This window comes from Equus caballus, chromosome 8, assembly GCF_041296265.1.
Source record: "Equus caballus isolate H_3958 breed thoroughbred chromosome 8, TB-T2T, whole genome shotgun sequence".
Lineage (NCBI taxonomy): Eukaryota > Metazoa > Chordata > Mammalia > Perissodactyla > Equidae > Equus > Equus caballus.
Window position 1 is genome coordinate 26,030,841 of NC_091691.1, and position 15,446 is coordinate 26,046,286.

General features: G+C 50.9%; 1 protein-coding gene across 1 annotated transcript in view; it reads left to right on the plus strand.

Annotated features, from left to right (window-relative positions):
- Positions 1-15,446, plus strand: part of DNAH10 (dynein axonemal heavy chain 10) — a 137,770-nt gene that overhangs the window by 117,786 nt on the left and 4,538 nt on the right. Inside the window, exons 59-73 of the mRNA XM_023647299.2 lie at positions 986-1,122; positions 2,056-2,273; positions 3,319-3,540; positions 3,809-3,956; positions 5,528-5,807; positions 6,510-6,739; positions 7,754-8,027; positions 9,538-9,642; positions 10,046-10,200; positions 10,765-10,919; positions 12,247-12,430; positions 13,068-13,268; positions 13,915-14,124; positions 14,302-14,397; positions 15,120-15,291. Coding sequence (XP_023503067.2) covers positions 986-1,122; positions 2,056-2,273; positions 3,319-3,540; positions 3,809-3,956; positions 5,528-5,807; positions 6,510-6,739; positions 7,754-8,027; positions 9,538-9,642; positions 10,046-10,200; positions 10,765-10,919; positions 12,247-12,430; positions 13,068-13,268; positions 13,915-14,124; positions 14,302-14,397; positions 15,120-15,291 — 2,787 coding nt within the window. The remainder of the gene's footprint in view (positions 1-985; positions 1,123-2,055; positions 2,274-3,318; positions 3,541-3,808; positions 3,957-5,527; positions 5,808-6,509; positions 6,740-7,753; positions 8,028-9,537; positions 9,643-10,045; positions 10,201-10,764; positions 10,920-12,246; positions 12,431-13,067; positions 13,269-13,914; positions 14,125-14,301; positions 14,398-15,119; positions 15,292-15,446) is intronic.

A 15,446-nucleotide genomic window follows, 5' to 3' on the forward strand; every position in this document is an offset into this window, starting at 1 on the left:
CCCAGAGGAAGATGGCAGCACTGTCTCATGAAATGGGGCGGGTAGGCGCTGGATGGGCAGTAGCAGCCAATGCCCGCTGACTGTTTGATTGAGCAATGGCTCTGCACATAGGACCTTCTTATGGAGCCCAGCCCAACCTTGTCTTCTATGCACCTTGTCTATCGGGCATGATGGTACCAAGAGTTGTCTAACCTTGACTTCTCCCCTTGGGCCTCTTGTCAGCATAAAGTCTTCCATAGGTCCCTGGGGGACGGGCAAGAAGGAGGGAATGGCACCACCCACGGCCCGTCCCCATCTTCAGTTATGGAGCGCCTACATTCCCTGTGAGCCTGATTCCTGACCTGCCCAGGCGCTTAGCCAGTAGGAATGACGTTAGTCTTTGCTAAAGACGATATGCGTCAGAGCGTCACTGTTTCTCTTGACGGTTGGTTCAGAAGTTTATCATCAAATGCTCTTTTTCAGCCACTTAAAAACAAAACTAAACAAAACACGAAGGATAATAACCACCACAGAAACCCAAGGACCCTCTTTGCCTGAATTTGGGTTGGTTGGGTTTCCATTTATGTGACGTTACTCCCAGGGTAAGCGTGTGGGTGGAGGTGACGGTGACCCATAATGGCCCATCAGTCTCACTCAGTTGCCTGCCCTGAGCCACCTTGGTGTCCAGTTGGGGGTCCCCACTGACACCCTGGCTCTCTGGGGCTGCTGGGTGTCGCATGGAGGCACCTGGGTCATAGGATGTCCTGGGTGGCAGTAACCTGTGCCCCTCAGTCACGTCTTGAACATCCACTTCCATAAAACTCCCTGGGGTTTGGTTGGACCCACCCTGTCGTCCGTGGGAGAGCTGCCTGGACCCCACCCACGGGGTCCCTGAGGAATGAGGAACTCGTCACACTCACTCTGTCCATAGGCGATTTATTTCCCATCTTATTTTCCCAAGACAAAGCTTGCTGCTCATGGAAATCCTTGCATCTTTGACCTTTAGGCCTCCTGAAGACTCTCAATACCACAACTGAGGAAATGGAAGCTGTGAGCAAAGCAGGCCTGGGAATGCTGAAATTTGTCGAAGCTGTGATGGGCTACTGTGATGTTTTTAGAGAAATCAAGCCCAAAAGAGAGAAGGTACTGGCCATCTGTAGACCTAGACGCTGCTGCAAGACACCAATATGGAACCCAAGTTAACGTGTCCACAGCTTGGCTGGAAAAATCCTGGCGAGGTTCTGATTTTAACCTGCATGTACATTTTCCCCCAGGAAATGACAGCCCCAAATTACAACTCTCATTTAGACATTACATGAACTGACAGAACCAAAATCCAAAAGATTTTCAAATTTTGTGTGAAAAGAGTAGGATAAAAGATGGTAAAACTCATTCTCTGGGGCTAAAGCAGGTTCTCAGCGTCGGCGCTGTGACACTTTGGACTGGCTCCTGCCTTATGGGGCTGTCCCATACCTTGTGGGATGTTTGGCAGCATCCCTGGCCTCTACACACTAGATGCCATCATCCCTACCCCCAAGTTTTGACAACCAAAAACATCTCCAGACACTGCCATATGTCCCCTGGGGGGCAAAATGGGCCCCAGTTAAGAGCCCCTGGGTCAGAGTAACATATAGAACACAGAATACAAAGAGATTGATAAGGTCGATTCAGTCACGTTGAGCTTTGTTTTGACATTGCTTTATAACTCAGAATTTTATTACTCAGAAAACTTAAAACACAATAGTAAGACCAGTACCGTCTTCAATGCATCCTTGTGAGTTTTTGACTTAGAACCACAGTGTCATCTTACTGTGACCTTAGTGCATGTGAAATTAAGCCACCTGCTAACTCGGACGCAGGACATCTTTTTCTAACGGGATGTAGAGCTTTTGTAGCAAACCGTTGAAGAGATAGCTAAGAAGAGAAGCCGTGTGCCTCCCGGTGGCGTATGGCGGCCCCACAGTATGTGAACATCGTTAGAATTGCGAGGCGGACCCCAGCCCAGGCGTGAGGCTGTGGGATCCCTGCCCCACGACAGTCCTTTTCCCCACCGTTCTGTGAACTGTCTTCACTTAGGTGGCCAGGCTGGAGCGGAATTTCTACCTCACTAAACGCGAACTGGAAAGGATCCAGAATGAGCTGGCAACGATCCAGAGGGAACTGGAAGCCTTGGGGGCCAAATACGAGGCTGCCATATTGGATAAGCAAAAGCTGCAGGAGGAAGCGGAAATCATGGAGAGACGGCTCATTGCTGCTGACAAGCTCATCTCAGGGCTGGGCTCTGAGAACGTCAGGTCAGCTTGGTCAACGAAGCCCCGACAGGCAGCTCTAAGCGAAACCGGGTGGTTTGCGAGTGAACACCGCCAGCAGAATTTCTCGCTATAGACAGTCTTTATTCCACACTGCATTTTTATCTGAAAACCGTGTGACAAGTTCTGATTTTACTATTATCATGTTTTAAGGTGGCTAATGGCTATTTTATAGATTGTCTTTATTAGGTACGAGTGTTCTTTATTATATAATCATTAAGGGTTAAGGAGGCAGTGCAGCTGTGGAGGCAGAGAGACACCAGTGGCCTCTGGCAAGGTGCCCTATGTCCTGGGAATGTTTACTTGTTGGTAACCTTTAACCCCAAGTCCGTTCTGGATGGGTCTGGAGGATGAGCCTACCTCTGTTGCCAGGCGAATGTCATCCAGGGCTCTTGTGGCTGGTTCAGTCCTGAGCGTCAGTTTTAAGTGGGTGGGGCTCTTTGATGCTTATGGGCAGGACCATTGGGCATAGCTGGCCCACTAGATGTGACGATTGTTTCTAACTGGCACCTGTAAAAGTGGTGTGGAAAATATTGTTTGCTTGTGAGAAACAAGCAGTTTTCAATATTTCTAAAACCCAGAAGACTTTGGCCATTTACCAGAAGAGGCAAGTGAAACATCTGCTTTCTTTTATCTTGGGTAGAATTATTTCACCAAGCAGGACCAGAGCTCATGAGCTCTGCTGGGCGTGTAAAGTTATTGATTAAGCGTTTGGAAATAATGTGATTACCATTTAATAAATAGCTTTGAGACAAATGCGTCCCGCAAACGTCTGTCGAGGCCCCCGTTAGATGCTAGCTTCTGCTGAGCCCTAGAATTGAACAGAAAGTCTTTCAAAACTTTGGGTTCATAGTAGGCAAAATGGCAGAATGAGCTGGCAATCTTTGTTTTCTAAAAGAAAAGAATATCTCAAAAAATGTTTCCTTCTGGCTAGCCCCATTAGCAATGTGTCAACCTGGTTCTTCTAGAATGTTCCTTTTGATTGTGCCAGAGGGTAACTGCTTACCGCAGCCCCCGTCTCCTGTGCCAGGTGGCTGAATGATTTGGACGAGCTGATGCACCGGCGGGTGAAGTTACTGGGGGACTGCCTGCTTTGTGCAGCTTTCCTCAGCTATGAGGGGGCGTTCACGTGGGAGTTCCGCCACGAGATGGTCAATCGGGTTTGGCAAGATGATATCCTGGATCGGGAGATTCCCCTGAGCCAGCCCTTTCGCTTAGAAAGCCTGCTCACGGATGACGTTGAGATCAGCAGGTGAGTGTGACCCTGAGCCAGGAGGACGAGGGGTGCCTCGGTGGGGGGTCCCCGTGGGCGTCACCCTGACGGGGCATAGCAAGGGGTGCAGCTGCCTTGACAGCACAGAAATGGCAGGCTGCGCTGCAGGTCTGGCTCCCTGGACTCTGGGGAGGGTTGAGCAGTCTGGGGATGGGCAGATTGTTCTGTGAGGCTCATCCTACCACCTCCAGCCCTTGGTTTACAACCTGGCAAGAAAAACAGATTTCCTTGTCACTTTTCCTTCCAGGTGGGGCTCCCAGGGACTGCCCCCCGATGAGCTCTCAGTTCAGAATGGCATCCTCACCACCCGGGCCAGCCGCTTCCCCCTCTGCATCGACCCCCAGCAGCAGGCCCTCAACTGGATAAAGAGAAAAGAGGAGAAAAACAACCTGCGGGTACGGCCGGCTCCTCCCTGGGCGTCCTCCGCCCTCACTGCCCGCTCTCAGGGTGTCCCTGCCTGCCCACCCGATGCGTCCTCGAGGGCAGCCTGGACCCGTGGCTTTTACTGTGCTCTTTGCCTGTGCGTTGCCTCTCAGGCTGTGAGCAACGTGAAGGCCAAGATCATGCTTTGCTCGTCTTTGTGATCCCCCGACGCAGTGCAGGGCGTGGGGGCCTAGATGCTCAGTCACTGCTTTTTTGGAAGGGAGGAGGAGTGGCCTTGATTGAGCTATAATTCACATACCATACAATTCCTGCCTTTGAAACAGACAATTCAGTGGATTTTCATATTTTTACAGAGTTGTGTAACAATTACCAGAATCTGTGTTTTATCACCTTCACCCGCCAAAAATGCTGCATCCTTTAGTCATCACCACCCCTCCCCCAATCCATCCATTCCTTGCCCCACCCCCGCCTCTGCAACCACTAACAGATCTTCTGTTTCTATGCATTTACCTATTCTGGACCTTTCATGTGAATGGGATGATACACTATGTGGCCTTTTGTGTCTGGCGTCTCTCACTCAGCATCATGTTTTCAAGGTCCCTCCATGTTGTAGCAGGTGTCAGTGCTCTGTTCCTTTTCATGGCTGAGCTGTATTCCGTTGCGTGGTTGGACCACATTTTGTTTATCCTTCCGTCAGTTGGTGAACACTTGGATTGAGTCCATGTTTTGGCTATTGTGAATAGTGCTGCTGGGGACATTTGTGTTCAAGTTTTTTGGGGGAGTGAGTTTTCCCTTTTCCTGGGTGAAACTGCTGGGGCCCGATCGCCTGTTGCTGAGCTCATTAACACATTCCTGATCTTCAGTTTACCTTCCCCTCTGTTTTCTGTCCCTGCTCCCGGGTGCATTCCAAGGTCGGGGGAGCATCTGCCTCTAAAGTTCGCACACAGCTCAAGTGGGACAAATATCATTACTGCAGGAATGTCCCTGACCTCCCCCTTCCCTCGGCCCGCTGGAGAGTTCTGAGACTGCCAGCTCCCTCCCAACCCCCAAGCCCACTCCCACTCCCACTCCCATCTCTTAAAGAGGGAGGACCCCAGCCTGTGGGGAGAGAGAGGAAGTAAAGTAACATCATAAAAGAGAGTGGAGGGGAAGCGGGGAGGGGAACCCCGGGGGCTGGGATAGAGGAAAGGTTTTTTCTGATGTTTTGAGGAAAGAGATATCAAAGCAGTCCTTAGGTTTGAGGGAAGTGAGTAAAAGAGGAAAGAGGATTAAAGCAAAAATTGTTGTGGGCTCTGTGTTTAGATCCCTTTTGAGGTTTTCTGAGAGATGTAGTAAAATTCTCTCCTAATTACTTTGGCTGCTGAACTGTGCTTTTTGAATGGGAGGCTGCTCGGAGCCTGAACCTCATGGGTTTCTGGGTTTATACGGGTTACATGCTCTGCTTCTCTCCCTGTCTTTTTTTCCCTCCGGCTCCCCTCAAGCTTCTGACATGTTTGCTCTCCACTTCCAAGGCATTCTCCCGTATATGTGGCAAGGGCACGTGCAGGGGTCTGACCTTCACATCTGCTTCCCTGTCTTCCAGGTCGCTTCCTTCAATGACCCCGACTTCCTCAAGCAGCTGGAGATGTCCATAAAGTATGGGACTCCTTTCCTGTTCCATGATGTGGATGAGTACATCGATCCTGTGATTGACAACGTCTTAGAAAAAAACATAAAAGTCTCCCAAGGACGGCAGCTCATCATCCTGGGAGACAAGGAAGTGGACTACGATTCGAACTTCCGACTGTATCTAAACACCAAGCTGGCCAACCCCAGATACTCCCCCTCAGTGTTCGGGAAGGCCATGGTGATCAATTACACCGGTAAGAGTGTACAGAGCCTCAGTGGCCGATTAAGGTGGTGACCACGGAGACCACGCCCTGAGATCAAGGCTTTTAGGGGACGTCATTTCATTCAGTGACCCCAGATCATTCTCTCATAATCACATCTTAACTGGTCGGTTTTTAATGATGGAGCAACCCCTGGACAGTTTAGGGCCCTTTGGAAGGCCATGAGTTGCGTGTCTTGAGGGGTGCTGAGTGTGGACCATGGAGCTCACATATTCACGCTGGGAGTGGGGTGACACCCCTTTCTGCTGGGGCGGGAAGTAGTTCTATATTTGCGTATTTAAATATATGGCATGATTTTGGATTTTTCCCCTTCCTCTCGATTGAATTCTGTTAGGAATGGGATGGTTGTCATACGGGTTCTTAAATAGGTTAATCAGGTTTAGGAGCCTCCAACTAGGGTTCCCCAATACGTGGAGTCCTGCATTTTATCTTGATCCATCTTTGCTCTGTGGTCCACCGCTCTGTGTAGCAGTGTGTCCCTTTTGTTCTGTCTGGTATTTTTCTCCTTGTGGCTTTAGAGTGACCTTGGTAGGAGAGTGGGTCCTCGTGTTCCTGAGATGCTGGCTTGGACCCACCCTCAGCTTGCCCCAGGCACAGCTGTGTCACAGCCGAGAAGACACAGTGACCAGCCTGTCGGGGGGACACGGCAGTGAGGGCCCCCCTTGCTCCCCACAGTCACCCTGAAAGGCCTCGAGGACCAGCTGCTGAGCGTGCTGGTGGCCTATGAGAGGCGAGAGCTGGAGGAGCAGAGAGAGCACCTCATCCAGGAGACGAGCGAGAACAAGAACCTGCTGAAGGATCTGGAAGATTCCCTCCTTCGGGAACTGGCGACCTCCACGGGGAACATGCTGGACAACGTGGAGCTGGTGCAAACCCTGGAGGAGACCAAAGCCAAAGCTACGGAGGTGTGAGCCGCATGGAGATGCGCTGAGCCGGGGATGGGGGGTGCGGCTGTCCTGGGTACTCCTTTGGTGTGACGGTCTCCCCATCTGCTCAAGGAGAAAAGGGGACTCTGTGATCTCAGAGGCTCATTCATGCTCCTGGGTCTTAGTCGCTGAGGGTTTGGGGTGGGGGTGGAGGAAGAGAAACATCGATCTGTGCTCTCATCAGATTTGGGCTTTGAGTCATCTGAAGGTTTGCCTGATGAGAAAAGGCCATCTCTATTGGGGAGGGGAGTCCTAAAGGTATTTCCAGGGACCCTTGTGCATCAGGTCAGCCTCTTTCAATTGAGAGTGATAGAAAACCCAACTCGACTTGGCTTAAGTCAAAAGGGAATTTATTGGCTTAGAAAACAGAAAAGTCCAGGGATGGCTTCAGGCAGGGCTGGATCCAGGACTCCAAACATATCATCAGGACTGTTTCTCTCCATTTCTGGGTCTGGGCCTTCTCCTGGGTTGGCTTCATTTTCTGCCTCCCCATGGAGCCAAGCTCCCCTCATGGTTACAAGATGGGTCTGGCCTCATGTCCCCTCAGGTTCAAGTCCAAAGGGAAGAGTGAGAATCTGGTCCTGTCCCTATCCTGAAGGTTCTGGGAGTCACTTAAGTCACGTGCCCACCCCAAATCAATCCCACAGGCTGGGGATGCCATGCGTGGATTGGTTGGGCCTGGGTCACATGATCCTCTCCTAGAGTTGGGGTGGAGCCCCACACTGGAATGAAAGGGGCAAGTTGTGAGTCTCCAAATGAAAGTCAGGACTCTTATTAGAAGAGGCGGCCCCGGGTGCCAGGGAGCCAAGCCACAAATATTGACCATATCTTGCAAGAGGGGGTGCTCTTCAGATCCCCGTGAGCATGCGTGGTCTCTTTGCTGCCGCCTCCCACTCCCGCCCTCCGCCTCCTTACTTTCTTGCCCGTTTCATGTCTTCCTGGTTATGGGTGTAAGTCTTCCTGTTTCCATGACAACGTGCATCTTTTCTTTAGGTATCAGAGAAGCTCAAGCTGGCAGAGAAGACAGCCTTGGACATCGACAGGCTGCGGGACGGCTACCGGCCGGCCGCCAGGAGGGGGGCCATCCTGTTCTTCGTGCTGTCCGAGATGGCCCTCGTGAACTCCATGTACCAGTACTCCCTGATGGCCTTCCTGGAGGTCTTTGGGTTGTCGCTTAAGAAGTCGCTGCCCGATTCCATTCTTATGAAGCGACTGAGGAACATTATGGACACACTGACCTTCAACATCTATAACTATGGTTGCACGGGTGAGCACCTCCTCAGGCAGATCAGGACAAATGCGCCCCGTGTGTGCACCTCTGGGCTCTGTCTGTCCAAACCTCCTCTTCTAGAAGGACATCAGGCAGACTGGATTAGGGCCACTCTAATGGCCTCATTTTAGCTTACTCACCTCTTTAAAGGCCTTATCTCCAAACAGTCACATTCTGAGGTGCTGGGCATTAGGGCTTCAGCATCCGGATCTTTATTGTTGTTAGTGCGGTGGAGTCAGTCTCGACTCCCAGCGCTCGCGCACAGCAGACCAGAACCCTGCCCGGTCCTTTTGCGCCATCCTCTCCCCTTCCGGTGCCATCTCAGACAATGCTCTGCTGCCACTCACAGGGTTTTGTGGCAAAGTTTTTCAGAAGTGGGTGGCCAGGTCCTTCTTTCTAGTCCACCTTGGTCTGGAAGCTCTGCTGAAGCCTGTCCACCATGGGTGACCTGCTGGTATTTGAAATACCAGTGGCATAGCTTTCAGCATCACAGCGACACACAGCCACCACAGTATGACAGCCGACAGCTGGGTGATGTGTGCCTGACCGGGACACACACCTGTGCCACTGCAGTGAGAGTGCCTGCTTTTCTCTGGGGATCATTTGATGTCCCCTTCGTGAAGGGTTGCTGAGCAGCTGAATGCTTTTACACCGTAGGCTCTGGACCACCAGGGCTGGCTACAGGGATCTGGGGACAAGTCAGCTGATGCCAACTGGACGGGAAAAAGGTTGAGGACTATTGTTCCCATAGGGCTCCCTTAAGTAGCCGACCCTTCCTTCTAACACACATAAAGTAGAATTGAAATCACAAAGTTTGACTTACACATTTTTTCCAGGAACAGATTTCTTGGGTTAAAAAAAAACAAGAACTCTAGTATTTTGCGTCCGTCTATCGGTAAAGAGTCTGTGGATGGAATGTGCGTACTCTACAACAGACACTGCTAACCGTGACCCTCAGGCCACACGCGGCCCGTGGCCTGCTGCTGGAAATGACGTCTTATTGGCACATGGCCACACCCATTTGTCATATTGTCTCTGGCTGCTTTCACACTGTAACGGCAGAGTTGAGTAGATAGGACAGAGCCCACCTAGCCTGTGAAGCCAGAAATATTTACTATCTGGCCCTTTATAGAAAGTTTGCTGACAGCTCTTCTAGACAAGAACAGGGAGGAACTTCCACTTAGAGCCGGGCAAACGACCAGCTTTTCACAGAGAAGGTGGCTCTGTCCCTCCATCATCCAGTCCTGGTCCGCTCTTCAGCCCCGCCCTCCTCTCCCGCAGACGTGGGGATGCACACGAGAGAGCGGCACGGCCGGCTGCACGCGTGGGCACACCATGTCAACTTTCTGCACTCAGATGTGTTCATGGATGTCACATGTGAACAGGGCTAAATGCAACCGGGCAGTTGGGTGTTCCATCTCATTTCTCTTAAATTTAACCACGTCGTGCGTAAGAGACTCAGTTTTTAAAACAAACTTATCAATACCCATCTGTTGTTTCTCTTCAGGGTTGTTTGAGAGGCACAAGTTACTCTTTTCTTTCAATATGACTATCAAGATAGAGCAAGCAGAAGGGCGAGTCCCTCAGGAAGAATTAGATTTCTTTTTAAAAGGTAATGAATTTGCCTTGTTTCATTCGTCCTAACTCCCTTGACCCACGTTGCACATGTATATACATCTGTTCATTAAAACAAACACCACCAGAAGTTCTCCTTAAAACGTGGCTTCCAACAGCACTGCTTTATTAAATATTTCTGTTGACAGTGCAGCTTCAGAAATGGTTCTGGTTCACTCAGACCAACCAGCCTCCGCCTCGAGGCTGCCGAGGCTGGAAGCCGCGCTGAGCCTGCCTGCGGGGCCCCGGGCAGGGACAGGGCAAGCCCGCACCTCCTGCTCTTGCCAGTCCTCTCTCGAGAAACGGATTTTTCCCAAAAGTGAGAGAAGTCCGAGCCCTGAGCTGCTTACTGTCCGTGGTATGTTGGTGTTGGCTGTTTACTTCTCTTCTGTTGTGATTAGGAAACATTTCCCTGGAGAAAAGCAAACGAAAAAAGCCCTGTGCTTGGTTATCCGACCAGGGATGGGAAGATATCATTCTTTTATCAGAAATGTTTTCGGCTAACTTTGAGCATCTTCCTGATGACGTTGAGAAACACCTGGCTGTCTGGCAGGAGGTGAGCGCACGTTCTCTTGCTCCTCTTTCCCTTCCCTACATGTCACTCATCTCCAAACTTCAACTGTAGCCTAACTCCATGTGAGCGAAAAGATAACACTTTGAGAGACCCATTCAGACTGTAGTCAGTGCCCTCTGACTCCCCGGATGGAACTCTCCTTTATCTTGTTCAGCTAGCTTTGTGGGAGAACCATCCATCTATCTGTCCATTTGTCTATCCATCCATCCATCCATCCATTCATCCATCAATCCATCTGTCCATCCATCCATCTGTCAATCCATCCATCCATTCATTGGTCTAAGAAATATTTATTAAGCATCTACCATGGACCACGTCCCTTGGTGGGCACTGGGACTCAACACTGAGTAACACTCATCCCTCCCTTCCTGAAGTTCATAGTGTTTTAGGGAAGAAAATGACAAATCTCACTAGAAGTGGCCTTGAGGTTCAGACACTTCTATAGATTTTATCCCCTTACAGTGGCTTTTGGGGAGCTTCACATAAAAATGGGGGCCTATCTCATGTCTGAGTTGAACCAGCATGGATGTTCTTTGCTTTTCCCAGTGGTATGACCTGGATTCACTTGAGCAGTTTCCATTCCCCCTGGGTTACGATAAAAACATCACCCCTTTCCAGAAGTTGCTTATTTTGCGCTGTTTCCGTGTGGATCGGGTATATCGGGCGGTGACCGACTATGTGACTGTAACAATGGGAGAGAAGTAAGTGTATTATTTATGTTTGCTTGGCTCTTCCTGTGGGGTCATCCACCCTGGACTCACAGACGGCAGTGGTTGGTCAGCTCCCAGGAGAACTGTCAGAGGCCTGTCTGTGAGCATTATTTAATAGCCACTCTGGAATGGTGCTATTCAAGAGAAATACAGTGTGAACCACATAGGTAACTGCAAGTTTTCTAGTAGGCACATTCAAAAAGAAGCAGATGTAGGGCTGGCCTGGTGGCACAGTGGTTAAGTTCGCACATTCTGCTTTGGTGGCCTGAGGTTCACCAGTTTGGATCCCGAGCACAGACCTACCGGCCGCTTATCAAGCCATGCTATGGCAGGCATCCCACATATAAAGTAGAGGAAGATGGGCACAGATGTTAGCTCAGGGCCAGTCTTCCTCAGCAAAAAGAGGAGGATTGGCAGTGAATGTTAGGGCTAAGCTTCCTCAAAAAAAAAAAAAGAAGCAGGTGAAATTAATTTTAATAACATTTATTTAACTCAATATATTAAAATATTATCATTTCAATATGTAATCAATGTAAACATTATTGAGATATTTTACACATTTTTTTTTGGTCTTAAGTCTTCAAAATCCTGTGCGAATTACACTTATAGCGTATCTCAGTTTGGACTAGCCACACTTCAGGCGCTCGGTAGCCACATGTGCCTAGTGGCTACCATATTGGATAACAGAGCTCTAGAACTGAGTGCAAAGCCAGACAGATAACTTGGAGTTGCAAACTCAAATATGCCTTCATGACTGGCCGGTGACAGAAATGAGTGAATGACGCTGGGTGGGGACTGTGGCCAACTGGAGAGGTCAAGTCCTGGTCCCTGGGGGCAGCTTTCCCTTAACTCCTGCTGACCGGATACGAGGTGGCAATGGCGACCCAGACCCTCTGACCCTGCAAAAGCAGCTAGAAATTTGGATTTCTACCTGAAATCTGCCACTCTTTATGTATTTGGAACTAATTTTTAAAAAGTCTGGAGACGTGGACTATTCAGGACATGCCTGTGAAGTTGTCACTGTGGAACCTCTGGGTTTTGTGGGAAGGGGCGGCCCCGTCAGGAGGCCCCCAGCTCAGCATAGATCTACTGAAGTCAACGCAGATGTGCCGAGCTGTGCTAGAAGGATGCAGAGCGGTCCCTGTCCCTCAGGAGTTTACCATCCAGTGGGTGAGATGTGTGAAAACTGGATTCTAAAACAAGGAGGACTGTGCAGAGAGCTATACCAGAGGGAAGTCCGAAGGTTCTGGATGCTGGGAGGACAGAGCACTGGAGCCGTCCTCCCGGGAGGACCATCCACTTCTCTGTCTTTCTCCAGGTACGTGCAGCCCCCGATGATCAGCTTTGACGCCATCTTGGAGCAGAGCACCCCAAACTCGCCCATTGTGTTCATCCTGAGTCCTGGCTCTGACCCTGCCAGTGACCTTATGAAATTAGCCGAGCGAAGTGGTTTTGGAGGAAACCGCCTCAAATTCCTTGCCATGGGTCAAGGTCAAGAAAAGGTAATTTGTTGTTGGAAGGAACAAGCTCTGAATTTGGGGTGGGCTCTGGCCTCTGTAGGAATGAGTTGACATCTGGTTTTAAACTAAGAGTGCCACTCCACACACGAGCTTGATGCACTTCCGGTCTACAGAGCAGGAATCAAATGCTGGAAGGATGACAACAACAGTATCGTCCTAGATCTGACATTCTCTGATTGCCCAACCTTGCGCCATCACTGTGTTCTGCTGTTTTCAATGCCCTTTCCCACACAGTCATTATTCCCTTCAGTCTTTGCAACAACCCTGTTATGGACCAGGGCTGTCATTGCCCCAGTGACATGGCCAAGAAGTGGTGAGGGTGCAGGTGCGACAGTGTCCGAGAAGTTGAACTCCTTAGGAACAAGGGAGGCCAATGAGTGTACCGTGCTCACTCATCTTCCGGGCTGTGACAGCCCCATGGACAGAGGCAGCCCGGAAGGAATTCTGAAAGCTTGTTTCTTTGAAGGCTCCCTCTGTAGCTCCTGGGTCACTGGCTTCTTTCTGGCTTCTAGTGGAGTAGTCATGACTCCTCTGGGGGCTTGGAGTGGGTCTCTGGGACAGCAGGGGGTTGGCGTGGCACTGGGACACCAGTTCTTCTCTTCTCTCCCCTGTGGTGCAGCTGGCTCTGCAGCTGCTGGAGACGGCGGTGGCTCGCGGGCAGTGGCTGATGCTACAGAACTGCCATCTCCTGGTCAAGTGGCTGAAGGATCTGGAGAAGTCCCTGGAGAGGATCACCAAGCCCCACCCAGACTTCCGCCTGTGGCTTACCACGGACCCCACCAAGGGCTTCCCCATCGGGATTCTGCAGAAGTCCTTGAAGGTCTGGCTTCAGGAAGAACCCTGATGTACCCACAGCCCAGTTCCTCGGCTCACTACCATTTTGGGGGGTGTGTGTGTGTCTGTGAGCGTGAGTTTAGAAGTAAACCTAGGGTACAACTGGAAACTCATTGGGTGGCAGTTAAGACTCCCAGGTCTGTCTTTATCCCTTCTGCATGTACCCAACACAATATCCAGGTTCGTTTTCACCCACTTCACATTTCTTAAACCTTTTTCTGTCTAATGATGGGCCTGCTGACATCTGCAGTAGACTAGTAGTTGTGTGCACAGGTCTGACTGGTTTGCACGCCCCGTTTAATTTATCCTCCAGAGGATGTTTTGGGAAAGGTTTTGTCATCTCTCTCCGTCTCCAGGACAGGTGGAGGGAAAACCGAGCTGCTTTCATGTTACGTTTGAGGGTGAAGAACCTTCCCTGGGTCATTTGATGAGCAAGTGGCAGAGCTAGAACGACATCTAGTCCCTTAACTTCTTCACCCGGGCCCTTAAGAAGAGACTTGCTACTCAGGGGACAGGAGAGATGGCTACGTAAAGACGAAGGAAAAGCCAAGAAGCCTACATTTTGCACACTCTTCAAAGCTGCACTTATGGGTCAGCGGTTTCCATCACAGTTTGTCCTTCTCTTCTGACAGGTTGTCACGGAGCCACCCAACGGGCTGAAACTCAACATGAGAGCAACTTACTTCAAGATCTCTCCTGAAATGCTGGACCAGTGTCCACACCCCGCTTTCAAGTCCCTGGTCTACGTGTTGGCGTTTTTCCACGCTGTGGTGCAGGAAAGGAGAAAGTTCGGGAAGATCGGGTGGAACGTGTACTATGACTTCAACGAGTCTGACTTCCAGGTTAAGACACGCTGCTGCATCCCCTCCCTGGGAAACTTCCTCCGTGGGCTTGTCTCATCCCCGCCCATTCTGCCAAGTTAGCGACAGCCGAGTCGTTCCTGCCCACATCTGCAGAAGAGTCACAGTGCGAGTGACTGTGGCTTTGGGTATAACCCGGCCTGTCCATCCTCTCCAAAGGTCTGCATGGCAATCCTGAACACGTACTTGACCAAAGCCTTCCAGCAGAATGACCCGAGGATCCCGTGGGGCAGCCTCAAGTACCTAATTGGAGAGGTAGGAGGGTCGTGGGGGGGGCCCTTCCGTGGGCTGCCTCCCAGGGCGATGTGGGCTGTGGCCTGGTGCCCTTGTCCATGACCTCTGAGCCCTCAGTGGCTCACGTCTTGCTCCTGCTGCCCATCAGCTGAGTGCCTCTAGTCCCTGTGAAGTACCCCCTTCTCATCACCCCGTTGTTCTTTGTCCTAAGTGAGCGACACTCACGGGGAGGTTCTGGATTCATCGTGCCGGGGGCTCATGCTCTCTAGGAGTCGGCAGTGCCCCAGCCATGCCTCAGGCACGTCGTCAGAGCCTTGCTCCCATGGGTGGCGTGGAGGTCCACTCTGGAGACCGTGACTTTATCCAGAGCTCGTGGGGAAGCTTCCCCTGCACGTGGCTCAAACTGACATCACCATTGCCAGGTCAAACGGGGCTGCTGGCTTCTTTTGTCGGTTTTTTTGTTGTTGTTCACTCTATCTTGGTGATTTTGCAAATTCCATACTGGCTCCCAGCACTTCACGAGATCTGCTCACCCCCTCGGGCTCTGTGATTTTTGTAAACAAGCCCTCTTGTGGACAGTGGGCCGAACCGTTCTGCGAGTCAGCACAGTTTGAGCTGCACAGTGGCCAGGCCGGCAGGAGGACACCTCAGGTCTTGACCCTGCACTAGCCTCTGGGCCCAGGACCTCAGGGTACACCTGGTAGGTTTCGGGTCCCAGCCGCTCTCATTGCCTGTAATGTCAGGTCATGTATGGAGGACGGGCCATCGACAGCTTCGACCGCCGCATCCTGACCACCTACATGGACGAGTACCTGGGGGACTTCATCTTCGATACTTTCCAGCCGTTCCACTTCTTCCGGAACAAGGAAGTGGACTACAAAATCCCCGCTGGTGATGAAAAGGACAAATTTGTTGGTGAGATTTCTCAGACATCAAAAAGTATTGTAAAAGTTTCTGCTAAGGGAGACGTTCATTTCAGCTGTTCTGTTTTCTGTGGTTGGCTCCATGGCTATTCCGACCCCTGTCCTGGTGGGGCTCCTTGGCTGGAGGGTGTGGTCTATTATGCCTTT